The 18418-nt window shown below is 39.8% G+C and overlaps 1 protein-coding gene across 3 annotated transcripts in view; it reads left to right on the forward strand.

Annotated features, from left to right (window-relative positions):
• EPB41L4A (erythrocyte membrane protein band 4.1 like 4A) overlaps positions 1-14372 on the forward strand; it is a 134092-nt gene extending 119720 nt beyond the window's left edge. For all 3 annotated transcript variants that reach the window (XM_055791468.1, XM_055791469.1, XM_055791470.1), the window contains 6 exons: positions 2209-2328; positions 7652-7699; positions 8331-8399; positions 9288-9398; positions 9743-9824; positions 11370-14372. In XM_055791468.1, the coding sequence (XP_055647443.1) occupies positions 2209-2328; positions 7652-7699; positions 8331-8399; positions 9288-9398; positions 9743-9824; positions 11370-11498 (559 nt within the window). In that variant the 3' untranslated portion in view covers positions 11499-14372. The remainder of the gene's footprint in view (positions 1-2208; positions 2329-7651; positions 7700-8330; positions 8400-9287; positions 9399-9742; positions 9825-11369) is intronic.
• The last annotated feature ends 4046 nt before the right edge of the window (positions 14373-18418 follow it).

Below are 18418 nucleotides of genomic sequence, written 5' to 3' on the forward strand. Positions count from 1 at the left end.
GTCATTGCATATAAATAATGTATTTTGTGTAGAGATTGTGTTACCTGGGTCATCCTTTATGTTGCTAAATGTGAGCGGAGTACCTTTCTTTGCAGCTGCGAAATGAATGCTTTATTCCTTCTTATTTCAGTGTGCTGACACTGCTTATTTTAACAGCTCCCGTGCTACTTTATGTATTTAGGGTTTTGGTATTGTGCTGAAATTAAAGAGATAAATAACAGTGGTGAACAATGTTACAACAAGTAGAAGCAAGGAGGCAGAGTAGGAATTACTTGGGATAGATAAAAGCATTGCAAAGGACTGTGCTTGCCATGCAGTGGCAGATGCTAATCTACTAGATTAGTGGAATAGACCAGAGCAGAAATGATGTGTTTAGTCCCTTAATGAGAGGTCATTTGTGGTCAGTGTGGAAGTGGGGCTTCAGGCACAGAGGTGCAGGATCTCATGTGCTCTGTGCCATGGTATGGACCTCGTGCTCTTGCTACATTGTGTGGGTTTCCTGAGAAGAATGAGTGTCTCTTAGATGTTTTATGGCAAGCATTCAAATGCCTTCTTCAGTGCACAGCTGTCTACTTGACCTGTTAGGAGTTGTGTGGGAGAGATGGGGCAAGGTACTGTACTGGCAAGCTGGCAGATCCACCACCCATGGCAGCAGTGCTGGTCTGGCCGCTGCCTGTCTTATTTTTGTGCAAGTGATTGCCATATGTGGGAGGCATTTGACTGTGTTTATACCATGTGAAATTATTGCAGTCTCCACAAATTGGATTACTGGGGACGAAAATCACAATTCATTACTTGTTGCTGTGCGAGTTCTTCTGCTGAATCTTTAGGTAGAAGTTTATGTTAATCCCTGTCACCAGATTACAGGTTGAAAAAGACTTGCTTAGAAATCAAAACCTGATGTTTGCGGTTTTCTCTGGATGCTTGGTACCATTTGGTAGAGTTGTAGCGCTTTACACTAGTTGAGGATCCAGCTCAAAATCCATTATGCATGTGAGAGAAGATCTGATTAGAGGAAAAGCAGCATCCTGCATAGCCAGTTTAGCCTGATACAATTCAAAACTCAAGGAGGAAGGCACATCTACAGTGAAAAGCCACAACAGCAGCATGCTTTGCATCTCCTATCAGTCATGTCTCCGGTGTAATCCCTTTATCTCTGCTGGCTTGTTTTACTTGTCAGTTTTCTGTTGTTTTCTGTTAAACTACTCTGGTTTCTTCAGTATGCCAGCCATACTATCCTACCAGAGAGCCCACTCCTGGAGTGATATTTTCCAGGGTTGTTTCTAAATCCCTGCTGAATTTTAAATTCAGTGCTGTGACCAAACATACTAATTTGTTCCACCTTAGCACTTCATCACACCACCCATTTCAGCAACCTCGAAACTACGAAGCATCTGTAGAGCTTTGGCCAAATGCTGGCATTCTGCTTGGTCTGGCTGATTGGGTCGTTGCATAGGTACTTCAGCCTGCTAAGAAACATGCTGAATTTATAGGATTTTGACATTTGGTTTCATCTGTACTACATTCCCATAATGGATTCATGGATTTTAAAAAAAGCAAACCAAAACAAAAAGGAGAAATTAAAGGCATATCATGTCATTGAGAAGCTCACAATCAAGAGACAGAGGCCAAAGCCACAGGGGATGGCACAGAAGGGGTGCAGTGGCAGGACGCTATGTACCTGGGGCCGACAGGCAGACCTGCATGCATTCTGGGCTTTGTGGCAGGCCAGGGTGAAGGAATAGCTTCCTCTGAGCGGGAACTCACCAAGGGCATCCCTGGGGGATTTTCCCTGCATCCCTGCAACAAAGTATTTAGAAAAGTTGTAGTAGCAGAGCCTTGTATCATGATGTGGGGCTTATACTTGCTGCAGGTGAGGTGGGCTGGAATATGTGAAGAGGAAGAAAATTGTAGATGTTTGGCTTGGGCTGGGAAGATGAATTCAAGTTCTGGGCCTGTTCATAAAGGCCTGGGTAATTTCATTTTTGTCTTATGCTATTTCTAAATAAGAAATCCATGAGTTTGCTTTGATACAGCTTCTTAGATTTTAATGTATTTTGGGAACATCAATTACAATTCAGCAGGATGAAAATATAAGGTATTACATTGGCAGGATCTGGATTTTTGTGGGGAAAAAGATACGCCATTGCTTCTCAGTGCATTCTGCATCAGAGACCACAGACTAAACTCCTAGTACTTCTTTTGCAGATTACGTCAAGAGAATGACATGGTTGACTCAGCTCCTCAGTGGGAAGCTGTGCTACGGCGACAAAAGGAGAAAAACCAGGTGGATCCAAACTACCGGCGATCCAGGCACAGATCTCGATCGTATGTAACCCTTCTCCTCCTTGATGTGAAAATCAAGGCTGCTGTAGCATGTTAAAAAGCAGGAGGAGTATCTCCAGACATTTTTGTGAAATGCATGCTCACTTGTTTAATCTCATAATTCTGCAGTATTGTTCCAGATGAGACCCACTGCTGACGTCTCCATGCAAAATTACCATTGGCAAGCAGCAGTCAGTAATATATTGTGTCCTGATGGCAGGACTTCCCTGATGGAGCTGTGCTGCCAGGCGATGCTGCTCCTGCTGACAGCTGGTTTTGACATGGTGAAGTTGTCAGCTTCTAAAATTAGTTTTCTCAAACCAACAAAAATGCTGGTTTCTTGTAATTCCTATTTTTCTTCTAATGACATGTTTTGGAGGTATAGACACACTGTTTTGTATTAAGTTTGTGTCCAGCCTAATCTGCCATGCAAGCCACCATCCAAAGCAGCACCAGGATCTGCGTGCCCAGCAGGCAGGGCAAGGCAGGGCAGGGCAAGGCAGGGCAGAGCCTGGAGTGTTGCAGAGTGCCAGGAGAGCAGCTATGAGGCACTGGGAGAGAAGGAAGGAGATGCCATCTTTGAAACCGTATACCTACCCTCACTGCCCAGCTGACATGGATGAGTTGCCAGCCCTGATGCTGATGGTGTAAGGTGTGACCTCTGTAACACACTTAGATAGGTACTTCGCATTAATGCCTTTTCTTAAATTTACCTTTCATGTTAAGATGTACCAAGAGAAACTGTACAGTGCTTTAAATTATTATTTCACTCATATTGATCATACCATAATCTGCACTGAAGTTTCCAGTATTAAAATCCACTTGAGTTCTGTTTTCAGTTGCCCATGTTGCTAGGACTCCTTTGTGTCTCCAGTTTCATAGTATATATTTTTCATTCTTTTATGAGAAATAGAATTTGCCATTAAAATTCCAAATGGTGGAATTTCTACTTTAACTGGCTTTGTACAGACTTGTTCACTTTCAGCTGTGCAAAAGTCAAATGTTATTAGGTGTAATTGTATAATGATATATTAATAAAAATCAGGGATATTAAAGTTCAGTTGTATGGAATCCACAAAATATAGCCGATTAAGTTTGATTTACATTTTTTATTATATACAGAAAGTGCTGTAAACTAGGAAATGTACTCAGTTAATAATGGTTGGATTAAATTTATAGCCAGCTTTTCTTTTTTTCCTATAGGACAAGTAAATGTAATTGGTTGGCCAGCATGGGCTCCCTCTTGTGGCTAACTTAACTTACAAAATGTCTTACTTTCCAGCACAGTGACATTCTGACTTATATTTAGTTTATTAGCAAAAAACCATAAACGTGTAGCATCTTACTAAACAAAGAAGGGTGTTAGAGGAAGCAAAGAAATGAGGAAATCCTGAAGATTTTGGATGGCTTCTCACTTCTTTTCCCTATTGTATTAGTGATGAATATATTCCTCCTTTTTGTCTCACTCTTCAATTTAAAAAAAAAAACAAAACCTAAAAAACAAAATAAGCCCAAACCTCCCAAGTATGGCAGAGAACATTAACATATGCAAGTAAGAACTAAAAAAAGTAAAATGGGAATTCCTTTCAAAGTGCTTAGAATAAATTTAGTAAAAAGGCAATTAACTGTTAACCTGCAGTAGGTTATAAGAGCATTTAACTAAATTTGGCTCAGCTGTTTGCTTACATGACTGGATGCAGGTCAGAGTGAAGGGAAATGTGATTCCCTAGGGTGCAGGGTATGGCTGGTTTTGCTTTTAAATCCATTCATATGGTCATTTAAATTTGCACACTTAGCAATTGATACAAACACCTTATTTTAGTAGTACAGATACATCTTTCACCTTAAGTTCCTTATCACAGTCAGCTTAACTAGAGGTTCATTTTGGAAACGTGAAGTAATGGCTGAAATATTTGTTACTGTGCCTGGCAAACATTATCAAACATTTCATTTGTTTGATAATGAGTAATATTAATCATTCGGTGGTGAGGTGTGTCTCCTTGGTCTCAGGAATAAAGATATTTGACAAGAATTTGACCTTTCTTTCTCCTAAAGGAATCAGCAAATAGGGAGCACTCCCAATTCTAGTTCTACAGGGTTTATTTTCAAGAGTTCATGTAAAACATCTGTGTAGCCAAAGGGCTTTTTTTAATTAAGAAGAATGGCTATTAAAATTCCATGGCTATTTAAATTTACCATTTGTGACTCAAAATGAAATATTAATAAGGGTACAGATGCAGACACAAAAAATGACGTAGACCTTATTAATGTGTGGAGTCATTCAAGCTTGTGAAAATGAAATAAAAATAAACAAAAAAAACCCTAGAGACTCATCACTTACTGGGAATTCCCATTACGTTTCTTGTGCATTAGAGAATCTGATTAGTGTACAAATTGTCCCAGAAGCTATTGATTTGGATACTTCAATAGGACAATCTGAGTATACATATGTCAAAAACTGTGAATTCTAAAACAATTCCGAGTAAAAAGATGAAAACAAATTGAAAGAGTGATTGTGATCTGCCTTTAAAGATTTAATGGAAGGATTGCTGTATTGTGGGCTGTTAAGAACATATACAAACATGAATTTCCCATGCAGTATATGCAATACCTACATTTCACCTTAACCAGACCTTTCTTTTTGTAAGCTTTTCTTCATTTTGCCTTCAAAGGAAGCAGGAACAGGCCTTTGGAAGGAAAATACATTTATTAAGATACTTTATCTGTATCGTATTTTTAGATATTTCTTATGAGGGGAGTTAACTGGAATAAATGCTGTGAGGTTATCCCAGTATGGTAACACTTAAACAGACGGAAAATAAATGAGGTTGGGATGGGAATTCATAAAAGCAGTTTGTTCTGAGGAATCACTGTGTTTAGCCCTTTCCTTATTTTTTTTTAATTTTTTTATTGTGGGATGCCATATTGCTAAATGGGTATTTTACAGCAGTGGCTTTCATTTTAGTGTAGTTGCAGGGGTGGAAGGAGGGGAGAATGGCAGAGCTCACAGAATTAACACCTGGAGTTGGCTGCAGAAAGCAGGAGGCACAGTTCCTAGAAAAACAGAGAAACAAAGATGACTTCTTACTTAACTACTATCTTTCTCCACTGCCCCACAAATTAATATTTCTTATTGCAGGTGAGGCTTCTCATGGTGCTTGGTGATATTCCAGACTTCAGGCTATGTCCTGAACTGTTGTATTTCCTTTGGGAGCGACCTTGAGTGTTTGCTTCCTCAGGCAAACTAGGGCTTGTAAGCATTACAAAGCCTCCCTGTTTTTTCAGGGAGCTTTCTCATTCCCCACTGCCTGATTATTCAGCCTCAGAGGAGGATGCCTGCCTTCCCAGCCGCAGGGTGAATGCAGGGTTTGTAGCTGCTATTTTGCGAGTAGGGGGTTGCAAGGAAGGAGAAACCAACTCAAACTGAGGGGTAAAAAGGGCTGTTAAATGCCACTGTACACCAAGCTACTGCATCAGCGAGTTAAAACCAGCATGAACAGATGTAAGAAGGAGAGAAGGAGAAGTAAATGCAAGAAGGGTGAAGGAGAGATAGGAGAAGTGAAAATCGAGAGAAAACTAAATGCATTATAATGGTAAGACACAAAGCCACAAAAAGCTATGAATGCTGAGAAAAATTGGACTGCAAGCTACTCGTCATAACTATTGCCATCATGAAGACCTGAGCAAATGGAACCGGCAGCAGAGTGGTCTGTCAAGGATGGGAATCATTTGGGGTGGCTTTGTCATGCTGCCTGGAAAGCTGTTGCCACCCTGGAGCCTAAGAAGGTTATGAATTAGTTCATATTAGTCCCAATAGGGAATCACAGATGTAAGGCTGTTTCTCACCTTTCTATCTCTCTCTGGTATTTATGAAGCAGCAAACTAATACCTCCCAATACTTCTGCACCTGTAAAATCTAAAAAAAAAAAAAAAAAAAAAAAAATCCCCAAACCTAAAACATTACCATCCCTACATAATTTGCCTTTACACGAACTGTAAAACATTTACTGCAACGTAGATGTCTCTGAACATTATTCCTAGGCTGAAGTCTGGAAATGAGCCAACCACAGTAGTGGTGAAATAAGAAAACAGTGAAACTGTTGGCGCTAGAGAGCAATTTGGATTTATTTCTGACATAGCTGTGTCACTGGTCAAAGGAGAGCCAATTTAGTAGATACAGAACTCTGCTGTCCTCCTTGATCTTCATTTAGATTTGGATTATATCACTCCAAAAGCATCTTCGAATGTGATAGACCCTTCTGTTTAATGGAAAAAAAGCAAGCTGTATGATCTGATGATGTAAGACATAAATCTTTGAGAAACTGTGCCTTCAGTGGGAGCATTATATGCATGCTAGTTCTGTCTAAAAGTTGCAGCCCTCACATCTCAGATGGTGTGGAATATCAGTCTGGCTGTCCACACTGACTTTGTATAATCCCAAAGAAAAAAGTTATCTGATCTCTCCATGCAAATGTAGTCCCTGCCACTGTGTAAAATGCTTAATCTATTATTTTGCATGGGTTTTGGTGAATTCTAGGTACAACTTCAACAACAGACGTGGCTTTGCACTAATCCTGCAATAAAACAGAGTAAGAAAAATAAAAATAAATGGGATCCAGTTTGAAGACAATGTCTTCTTATAATCAGCAGAAAATGTGAGGCATGCCATTCATGTTTACTTTACTACATCTCTATGTCTGCAACAGGGAACTCACGATTTTAGCTAAGTACTTTCTCTGTGAATGAAATACTTGCTAAAATACGTGTGTGTGAGAGTATGTGTGTTGCTGGTTTGGTTTGTTCATTGTTGGCTTTTTGTCCTGGACGTCACAAAAGTAAAGGAAGTAAGCAAGAGGTGACCTGAGCAACAGGTCCTCTTTATTGGTGCTCACTGGGAATGGCCAGGGATTACTGGTGTCTCAGTCTGGCATGGCCTGTCCCTCCTCCTGCCCACAAAGGGCTTTCTCTGTGTGTCACAGGACATTTCTGAGGGTCTTTTACAAAGTGTTATCCCAAACCACATTGTTCTCAGCTGGGTAAGGGCTGGCAGCAGCTGAACACTGTTTTGGCTTTTGGCTTGCAAGTTTCTGCTGTTTATGTTTTATGCATACTCAAGTCAAAAGACAAGAAATGACTTTTCAGTTGGAACAAAACGATGAAGTTTAATGCATTTTCTGAGATAACAAACCTTAAAATTGAAGTAACTGGTGGATTACATTTACTATGATTTCTGTACAGGGTCTGTGCTGTTAAGTTATTTGAACAGCAACACATCAGACAATGGTTTTCATAGTTCCACCTTTGTTGTCTTTGTTGGTGTTTATAGGAGGAGCCCAGATGTACAAGCTAAAGAAGAACTGTGGAAACATATTCAGTAAGTACAGTCCTTGTAGGATCTGAGTGACTGCTTGCTTTGCTTCTGATTATTCACATCTCCTGCACTGTGGTTATAAGGCATTATATTGTGATTTAGTGATGGGCCACAGTACATTATGTGGGTGTTAATGACCTGCTATGTGTAGAAGGTACTGCAGATCACTGAATGCACTGAATACAGATGACCACTATATGTAGCTGAATTATTAAAGAACACAGCATTTTAGAGATGTATTCCTCTGTGGCTTCCAAAATGACCTTGCTTGTAATACTGACAGTTGTAGGATGAGGCCCTATATGCTGTAGAACTATGAATTAGGAAGATAGTTAGCTATTCCAAAGCATATTTGATGTTCAGTATACACAATGTTCATGGATATTGTGAAGCAACAAGATCAGATTTGCAGGGAGGTGAGAGGAAGGTGGAACAGGATGTGACACGCAGTTGAAGCAATCAACGTGAAGTTAGACACATTTCTTAACAGGTTTCCTATTTTGATGTTAAGATAGCTTCAGGGCTGCCAACAGCTTGTTTCAGTAAATCTTTTCAGCCTAATATAATAAAAATAAGAGTGGTTTTGCAGTTGGTAGCTACTGTTACATTTTTTTACTTTGCTAATCCTTTCTAGGAAGGAGCTTGTGGATCCATCTGGCTTGTCTGAGGAACAATTGAAAGAAATTCCATACACTAAAATAGAGTGAGTTTATGTCAGGATTTTTCTTTGTGAATATAAAAACCCACCTTTTTTTTATTTTACTGTGAACTTTGTCATACTGAAATAGGAGTGGGTTTACACATGATCTCTAAGCTTTTGTCTACTCCAGATGCTGTAGGATGGGTTGGGTGAGGATACTTAATATTTTTAAAACCTAATTTATTTATTTTTCCAAAATATGAGAAAAATAATCTCCATCTTTCCCTGTCTGTCCCACATACTCATGAACCTGCTGGATGTCTGTATGTTCTGTATGTCTCCCTGTGCCATCCATAGATCCGTTTTATGTTACGCACTACAGAATCAGAGAAAACTGCATGCAAACAAGCAAATCCATTTATTTCCTAAACTTCTTCTGTTTAAATTTTTTACTCCAGTCATCTAAGGCACTATTGACCAGTTCAGACCCTTTCCTTGCTTGTCATGGAAACCTGCCATGGTCTGCCAGGACACAGCTGTTTCCTTAAGAACCAACATCTATTTCACTGTGATAATTGCCCATTTGGGATGCTAGTGCAAGCAGCTGCATGTGGCAGGCATGGCATCCTGGTTTGCATTATAATGAGCTTCCACAACACCACTAAACAAAAAAGGCTGATGTCAAAGCTGTATATATTAATGCATTCTGTATTAAATTTCATTCTCAAATATGGACATACCAGTTTGTGACCTTTGCACTTTTGAAGCATTGAATTCCAAGTACAGACTCATAAGAAAAGCATCAGCCTTTTAAATTGAGCCAATGCAAGAAGCTGTCCATTACACTTCAATAAGAAATGGGGGGATCTCTCAGTCTGCAGCTGAATTTATGGTTTTGTGCCAAAGAATGGGTTTACTAACCTACTGTTGTGAATTCTGTGTCTCTCTTAGGACTCAAGGTGACCCGATCCGCATTAGGCATTCACATTCTCCTCGAAGCTACCGTCAGTATCGGCGGTCCCAGTGCTCCGACGGTGAAAGATCTGTCCTGTCTGAAGTGAAGTATGTTAATGTGGTTATGAGCAATGGACTGGTTTAGTGTGGTCCAAAAGTTGTTCAAAGATCATGGTTAGATTACAAGTAGCAGAAATGCAGTTGGTTGCTGGCGTACGATTCAGGCAACCCTTTAAATAGTAGCTCTTCAGAGCCCCTTGAGAAGGGATGGGATGACCTGTGCCCTGAAGGTGCCCACTAACCACAGAGGATCAGTATGATAGCTTTAAAATATCTAACGTCAGGTGATAAGCCTTTCAGATTATGTAGCTCTCTGGGTCAATTTTATTATTCTTCCTCTGCACAGTTATACTTCATTATAGCAATATCCTTTTTTAATATTGTAATTCCAGTTTGAAAACTGATCTGGTGCCTCCACTGCCTGTTACACGATCTTCAGATGCGAAAGGTCCTAGCATCCAGTTGACCCAACAGGTTAGTAGTTGTGCATCCTTTGCAATTTTCCTTTTCTTGTTTTTTTTGGAGGGAGAAGGTGTGTGTGTGTGTTGGGGGGGGGGCGGGTCTAGTGCTTTATTTAAGTTAGATCTTTGTTTCTCAGTGAAAATTAAAGCTGGCTGAGATTTTTTCAGCAGCAGCATAACTTGAAGTTTTACATTTTGCTTATATTTACACTTTGTTTATATTTCCAAATATATGTAGTTCTGTAGCATATGCCCCTGCAAACACCTGCCTCTGCTGCTGGAGGACCCTTTCCCAGTTTGTTTGATGCTTCCTTAAGACAGTACCGTGTTCTCCAAAGGAGGAGAATCAACTTTCAAAATTTCTTGAAATTAGAAGTGTGCTTGGGATGCAGTTGTAATCACAGCCTACTATCATTTATTTGCCTCTTCTTAGAGGTCATCTTAGAGGTTTGTGGCTCAGCCTTAAAGCACTGCTTTTTTTCTTTTTTCTTTTTTTCCCCAAATGCTGAATGGTTTTTTTACATTGTTGAAATCTAAAAAGGATGGAACTTGCCTTTTTAAATGTCATCAATGGCTTTCATCATACATTATCATACCATATCTCTCAGCTTTGCTAGTTTTACTGAGCTGAAAACGTGAGAAGTAAATGATATTCAAAAAGCACTTGCAGGTCTTCTGTACAAGCACACAAAAGGAAAACCAAAACATGGGAGAATTCCATAATATGTAACTTACCACACCAGTCATCATGTCCAATGATCTGGCATGTGGATATACCAAACCCACATGCTAATACTGTATGTAGTGTGGAAACTGCACAGAATATAACCAGCAAAACATGTCACATTTCATCTCATAAGCAGTTAGAATAACTTAAGCTTGAACAATTTTAAAATGATAAACAAGTATTTTTCACTTTAAGGCTAGTTAACACACTGCTTGTTCTTAGATAGGAATTAGGCTCCAGGTTACTTGTTTTCCTGCATATGATGTCAAAGATGAGCTGTCCAACGTTTTTCTGTAAGGACTTGCTCCAGCAGTCAAGGGAAGTTGGTATACTTAAGGCTAAGCACATTTATGTGCTCTGTAGAAATGGGTAACTTATGTTACTGAGTCCTGTTCAAAATTAATATTGTCTTATTTCCATTCCTGTCCAATACAATGTGGCTTAAATTTATGTCCTGGAAGGAATTAATGGTATGATATTCAGTGTCCACAAACACCTGTCTTTCCCCACTGCCCCAGACCCCCTCACAACAGTGGCCATTAATTCCCTGTGAGAGCTTGCCTGCAGTGCTCTGCTAAATATCAAATAATTAGTCATGACATTTCCTGAATAGGGAATATGCATCCAAATAGTGCAGGGGGGCAGCAGCTAGCTGGGGAGAGAGGAGGCAAGAGGGGGAAAAAGTCGTGTTTGATCAAATAAATGTAGAGATGTTAATATTCCTGGTGTGTATTATATCCTTAGCCTAAGGCTGTCATAGCAGCAGTTATCAAATTGCAGTATTTAAATTCTGCTATACCTTTTCAACATATTTTAATTTGTTCCCTTCAGAGACAGAATGGATCTAAAGACAGCCTAATAGAAGAAACATCTCAACTGTCTACTAACAACGTTGGTGGAAAACCCACCACTAAGATCGTAAAAACTGTGCAGGTCTCCCACTTCAAGGTGGAGACTTGACTGCCGCAACTGAAGATGGTGAATGGATTTTATTCTTTGGAAACTGAAAATTAATGTGTGTGTGCAAGGGAAGGAACTGACGTTGACGTGGTAGCAATTTCTTCAGGACACTCAGAAGCGCAGGCTGCTTGCTGGGAAGGCCGAGCAGTGCTTTTATCACCAACACTGTTCTAGTGGTGTGACTGATCAAGGAGAAGCTGCCTGATTAGACAACCAAAAAGAAAAGTCTTAGTAAAACTGAATGATCATCAGTTACATTTCCAAAAAATGAACAAAAAGAAGTGCTGCAACAAAACAGGCTTTATGGTCTGCTCTGTAACTGAATCGCCTTTTTCCAAAAAATGACTGTTAACTGACATGATCAGGACCAGATGCTTCAAGAGAAGCAAAATAGTCATATTTTTGGTCAATTGTGCAATACAGTGTGATATGGGGAGAATTATCTTCACAATTTTATATGGGGATCAACTTGTGTCCTGAGACATGAGGACTGATAGCTCTTACAAGGTTTATTTTAGCCTAGCACAACAACAGTTGTCAATACAAAAGTTGACTCAGCCTGTTTTAGCTCAAAAATAATACACTCGGTAACACCCTGTAGCAGAGAGTTCCAGAGGTGATACAGACTTACTTTCCCTTGGCAGTTTTAAGTGTTCTCATTTTTTAATACTCTTTTATGTAGAGGGACTGTTTAATTGAATATTCCATACCACAGAAATACATCTATCACCTTATAGTAAACCACACTGGAAAAACAATGGATAATATGTACTGACCCACCGTATTGAGACTGCTTATCAAGGCACTTAAGTACAGGTTAAATGAAACTTGTGGAGTAGGATTTAAGACAGCTAGCAAATAGACTTTTTTTTTTTTTTAATTAAACTAGATTAGCAAAATCTGCCTTAATCTCTTTTCATATGAAATAATCAATGCTAGTAATTTCTGATACTTTTCTCTGAGCCATTTCTACTATGATAAAATTACGAAGGCAGTATTTCAGGTATGTTAATTGCAATTTTTTTTTTCTGTTGTCATGGTAGGAATAGTAAGTGTTAATGATGCTGCACATTGAGTGGGTTATCTTCTAGTATGTATCTGAAGTGATGCCTAGCTCTTCTCCTGTCCTATCACTGTGTACAAATAGCTGAAAGTTATTCCTCTGCCTCCCTTTTCTCCACAGTCAGCCCATGGATGAGTCTTCTGGTGTTGTTAACTTAACTGAGAAGCTTAGCAAAATCTTTGTGTCGTGAAAGTTACTTTTGCTAAGTGTAATCCCCAAACTAAATATTGAATTTGTCCAACAGCATTGAAAATGGCTGTGGTAGCTCGTACCTTCTTACATCTCTTCTTCTTAAACTCTGCCCCGACTGCCTCCAGTGATTTGCAGTGATCCTGTGTCTTCTACCCCTAGCAACACCATACCAGGGGACTGTAGCCCTGTCAGAAAAGCAATACTCTTTGAGAACTGGAGTAAGCGTAAGGCATCTGAGTTCCACTTCACAAGTTTACTTCACATGAGTTTACTAATACACGTATTAACTAAAAAAAACAGAGAAGTGAAGCCTCGTATGATGTGTTTTATTTTCCACTTCATTTTTTGATTCTTTATTGTTTCATGATGCGAGGTGGTCAGGTGGATGCTGCTGGTCAGGGTGGTAGCCATACAGTTTGTATATTCCTATCACAGTAGATTGCTATGGGAGATGCTCCATCATGTGAGGGAAGGCAGATTAATTTATAAATATTTTTCTTTGATCACTTATTTTGGACAGTTCTGCTTCTTGAGTCTCAGTGAACAAATCTAAGGGAAGGAAAGCACTTAGAACCCTTCTGCAGTAAAAATTCTGTTTTCATGGAGGTTCTGAATTTACTATGGATTTCATTCTAGGACATTCTTGGGCTTGGCTTACAGTATTTGCTCAATCTGCTTTGGAAGTCTGTTAAACGATTTCATTGTCATTGCTTCAATGTAAAATGATCCTTTAAGATATATTTATAATCTTATATAGTATTCTCAAAAGCGCCAGTTTAAAAAAAAAAAAAAAAAAAGTGCAAAACCCCCACAAATCAAACAAACACAAAAAAATGTCCCATCACTGTAGCAAAGATTGTGGTGATACAGATTAATCTAGAGCATCACAGTCTTTTGGAAGACTACTGAAATACAACAAACCACACAAGAACTGGTTTCAGTATCTGCAATGAAAACCACTCTTTATTTCTTCAAGAAGGTGCTTCAAGCTGGAGCATTTTGAACCTGCTTGTAGTTTGTTGCTTTCTAAATCACGACCATTATTCTTCATTCCTTACTTAGGCCCAGGCAAGTAGAACATACCTACTATTTTAGGAGGATTTGTGTTGTTACTATTTGAGAATTATCAGTACATAGTGACAAAATCTTGCCAATCCTCAAACACTAATTAAGAAGAAAATTACATGTAAGGTTTATATCCAACCTCACGTTTTCCTGTGTGTTGTCACCTGCCTGTGGGCTTTTGTGTATTATTGCTGGATACCATCAGCCAAGTGTGTGGTTTTACTTATCCCACAGCACCAAAACATAGGCTTCTCTCTAGTCTAACAGAGATAGGTTTTGATTCTCAAGTCACAGGAGAATTGTTTCATAACCAAGCCAACTTTTCTGCATTTAAATGAGAAATTTACAGAAAGAATCCTGAATTTGAGCTGGTGGTCTTCTCTCCAATGAAACTATGTAGGTTTTAGCAAGTCTAATGCTTGGTCTGGGGCACTAACATACAGTTTTGTGTCTGCAAGACGAAGCTTAAAACCTCTATTACATGTTAAGTATCAGTGCCAGAACAAGGTGAAACTTGGACAAGGACATCACTGTCAGATAATAGTACAGAAAAAGAAACTTCTTCCATGTGTGTGAGCCTCCTTTCCCTTCAAGCTTCTTTTCCTCAGTCATTTGAGGAAAGGCGCCTTTTCTTGTGATCTTGTTATTTTTGTGTGAGAGATACCTACAAGTCATCAATCACTGAAAGCACGCACCGTGTCACAGCTGTGCTCTGTAGCCCTAAACCAGCCCTACAACATCTGTAAGTGGCTGGCGTCTTACAGCTCTGAGCTATACCTTGCCCTTTCCACAGTTGCTGCCCTTCCCTGGCTCTCCCGGGGCTTTCACCGCCTAGAGGCAGTTTGGTTTATCAGACCTGGAGTCTGGGTGTCAGTCCGAAATGCCTGTGCCCCCTGATGAGTCAGGCAGAAGACAGCTGATGTATAACCATGTCAGGCAAAGTTTACCCTGGGGTTGGATGCCATACAGGCCTGTCCTTACATGGACAAAGGACTGATATTTGAGACACTGTCATCCTAATTCTGCTTGTAGTCTGCTGAATTGATCTCACGCCAAGAATTTTAACTTCGTGCCTCTGCATTTACCTCTTCAGAGACTTCTGCAAGTGCTAAAGATAGGTAAGTTGTGAAACTGTCTCACTTACTAATTAGCAACACCTGCAACATAGAGATACCTCTTTGCAAAACACGTATTTTATACAATAAAGAGGGCTTGCTAACCACACCACAAAAGCATTTATGTATATCCCATATTGGTGCCCTTGCTTGTTAGCTGGTTTCTTTCATTAGGAGCTAGCCTTGACTTGTGTTCTACATTGAGCTTCTTACCAATATCCCTAACCTTGCAACTTGTATTCTTGTTGAGCTGATTTTATTAAAGATGCTGGTTGGGGGGGGGGGGGGGGGGGGGGGGGGGGGGGGGGGCCGGCGGAATCACTACCATTTAAGTTGCCAAATCAATCATCTTTATACAGGTGAATATCGAACTGAATTGATAGCACATTTTCTTTTGGGAAGGCCTGTTTAAATCAAAGCTTCCTAGAAATATGTTTGAAAACAACATACATAAACATATTAATGTGATGCATATGTTCTATGTACATTAAGTATTCATGAAGCAACTGTGTGCTTTATTTTAAATTGAGTTTGATAGATGGCTGTGTCAATACTTGTGTCCAGGTTATTTAAAAGTAAAGTAAAACTTGAAGTTTTAGGGCATGCCATGGTTGCCTGTGTGTCTTATTTACATTACACAAAGGAGCAAAGCCTTCAGAAACACAGATTCATTTGACAACACCATCTGGCAAAAACAGGTGTGGTATCAATTAAAACCCACTTGAGGATACAGCTTTTCCAGATTAAGTATTTTTCCTGGTAGCAGAAAGTTGTCAGCCTAAGGTTTACACTTCCAGTGCATATCCACGCTAGCTTCCTTTCTTACCTAAAAATCACCAGAAAGCCACAGCAGACTACATAAGCTGTCAAACCAAACACACGGATGCAGAGCCAGTGTGGCAGATGCTCTCTTCTTAATGTACCTGTTTTAATTTCTCTCCTCTTATTTGTCTCCTTGCTAAGAGTTGTGGTGGGTTGACCTTGGCTGGACAGCAAGTGCCCACCAAGCTGCTCTATCACTTCTCTCCTCAGCAGGACGGCGGAGTAGAGAAAATCAGATGGAAAAAAACCCTCGTGGGTCAAGTCAAAGACAGTTTAATAAAGCAAAAGCAAAGACCACATGCAGAAGCAAAAGAAAACAAAAGATTTATTCACTACTTCCCATCAGGAGGCAAAGTCCAGCCAGGAAGCAGGGCTTCGGTATGCATAGCAGTTGCTCTGGAAGACAAATGCCGTAATAACACAATACCCCCCCGCTCCCCTCTCCACGGTATGGAATATTGCATGGAATATCGCTCTGGCCAGTTTGGGTCAGCTGTCCCAGCTGTGTCTCCTCCCAAGATCTTGCCCACCCCCTGCTCACTGGGTGAGGGGGGAATGTTGGAGAGACAGCCCTGATACAGTAGCCAGAACACTGGTGTGTTATCAACACCTTTCTAGCTACCAATACGAAGCACAGCACTGTAACAGCTGCTATGGGGAAAATTAACTCCATCTCAGCCAGACCCAAAACAAGACTGAAGAACTGGTTTAAACCAAACACTTGCTGTAATGTTAAGATGTCAAAAATAGCTAGGGCTATGCAATTATTTCCTCAATGAGGATATTAGAATGTACTTGACATTCTTCGTAACATAGTACTGTCAAATTTACTACAAATCAGCCTCTTTGCTAAGCAAAAGTGCTAAGAGATTTACATGCAGGAATGCCCCCACAGGTCACCCACTGATACAGACCGTTTTCATTTAATAGAGCTAGCCATAGCCAACTCGGATGCAGTGAGCTAAAAGATTAAAGAGGAATTTGGAACAAGCCAGTCTTCTTCCAGTGCCCACCTCTAGAGTTCTGATGTGCAGTCTTTAACACCGAGACCCTTCTTCTGCGCAGCACTGGAGGCAAGTAACAGAAAGGAGGGCTGCTGTAACACAAGTGTACAGATCTTTGTTTTCTTGCTCCCCTAGACCAGCTCAGAATCTGTCCTCCTTTCTACTTTTTAATACTGTCAACTTCAACAGTTCATGTAAAACAGAGGAAGGGGGAAAAAATAGTTAAGGAGTCTTGAGGTTTTTTACAAGGGTACGGTCTAGCTAGCCGCTTGTAAAAACTAAAAAACAGTCCTAATAACCCTGTACTTAATGTTTACCAGCATTATTATTTTAGTAATCAGTGCTCCTTACACCCACATATTCCTCCCCCTACCTCACTTTTTCTTTGTTCCAGCACAGTATGAAATCTTCACTGAATACGGTGAAGCTTAAGATTCTACAGTTTTTCTTCTTGAAAGGGAATTAACATTTTAGACAGCCATCATTAAAACTTGGCATTAGCTATTGCTCTCATGAGTTTTAAGGAAAAAAATCAAATAGTCTTAAAAGCTACTCCTGCCAGTCTTGCACTTCAAGAACAAAGACCCATGAGCAAAACTCCAGAACAGATGGTATCTTCAGGGAATATAATCCTTTAACAGAAACCCTAAACTTTCAAGTGCATTCAATAATTATGTGTTGGATCACTAAAAATTAATTACTCTTGTCTAAACCTCCTTCCAACAACCCAAAACCTAACTTACGCTTAGATTTGCATTACTAATGTGCTTACATTCAGTACTGAAAAATCAGACATTGCAAGATACGCACCTTTCAGCTTTTGCTCTTCTGATAAAATTAATTCACAGTATGTCTCCCTGAAAAAGCAAACAGGAATTCCAGTTGCTATCCCTACAGTATTTCACTCTACATACATCGTTTAGTTGAAGCATCATATTATGTAGCTGATCAAGGTAATAACCCATGCTTGCAGTTTTCCATGTTGGAGAAATACCTTTCCTGCTATTTTTAAACCCAGGTTTGCTGAATTTGAAGTTCTGCTTCTCCCCACCACATTACAAATCTCAGCTAACCCACTCCCTGAGTACTACAGCTGACTGTGGTTTCAGTGATCACCTCCCATCCACTTAACAGCTCCTAGGTTTTATTTAGTCCAAAGGGGTGAGCTGGTGTCCCAGAAACAACGTAGAGGAAGTCACAACTGTCAAACAGAAGCAGTTGGTACTATAGCTTGGGAAAGATAAAAATTACGAGAACAGAAACATAAATCTTTATTGGTTTTGTCTACATAAACATTACCTGACACTGCCCCAATACAGTTAAAAGCACTTTGTGTTACTACATGCAAGCTTAATGTTCCCTCTTTTTAACAGCTGTTTGTCTCTTATGGAGTGATCTTGAATGACGCCCACTGTTCTCAGGCTGGTTCTAACGATTCTTCCTAGGGAAAAATGTAACACAGGATGAGACTGGACACATACAGCACACAGCTGTTTCCAGCAACATCCTCTAGAACCTGAGACTGGTACAACGTTTCAAGGACTAGTTTCCCACTCATCCCTTTGGAAAAAAGTCAAAAGCTAAAAATCTGTAAATCTAATTTTTAAAGGGCCTACAAGCAAGAAATCTAACCAAGATTTCAGACCCTAACTACAAGCT

The sequence above is a fragment of the Falco peregrinus genome, chromosome Z (assembly GCF_023634155.1).
Source record: "Falco peregrinus isolate bFalPer1 chromosome Z, bFalPer1.pri, whole genome shotgun sequence".
NCBI classification, from domain to species: Eukaryota; Metazoa; Chordata; class Aves; order Falconiformes; family Falconidae; genus Falco; species Falco peregrinus.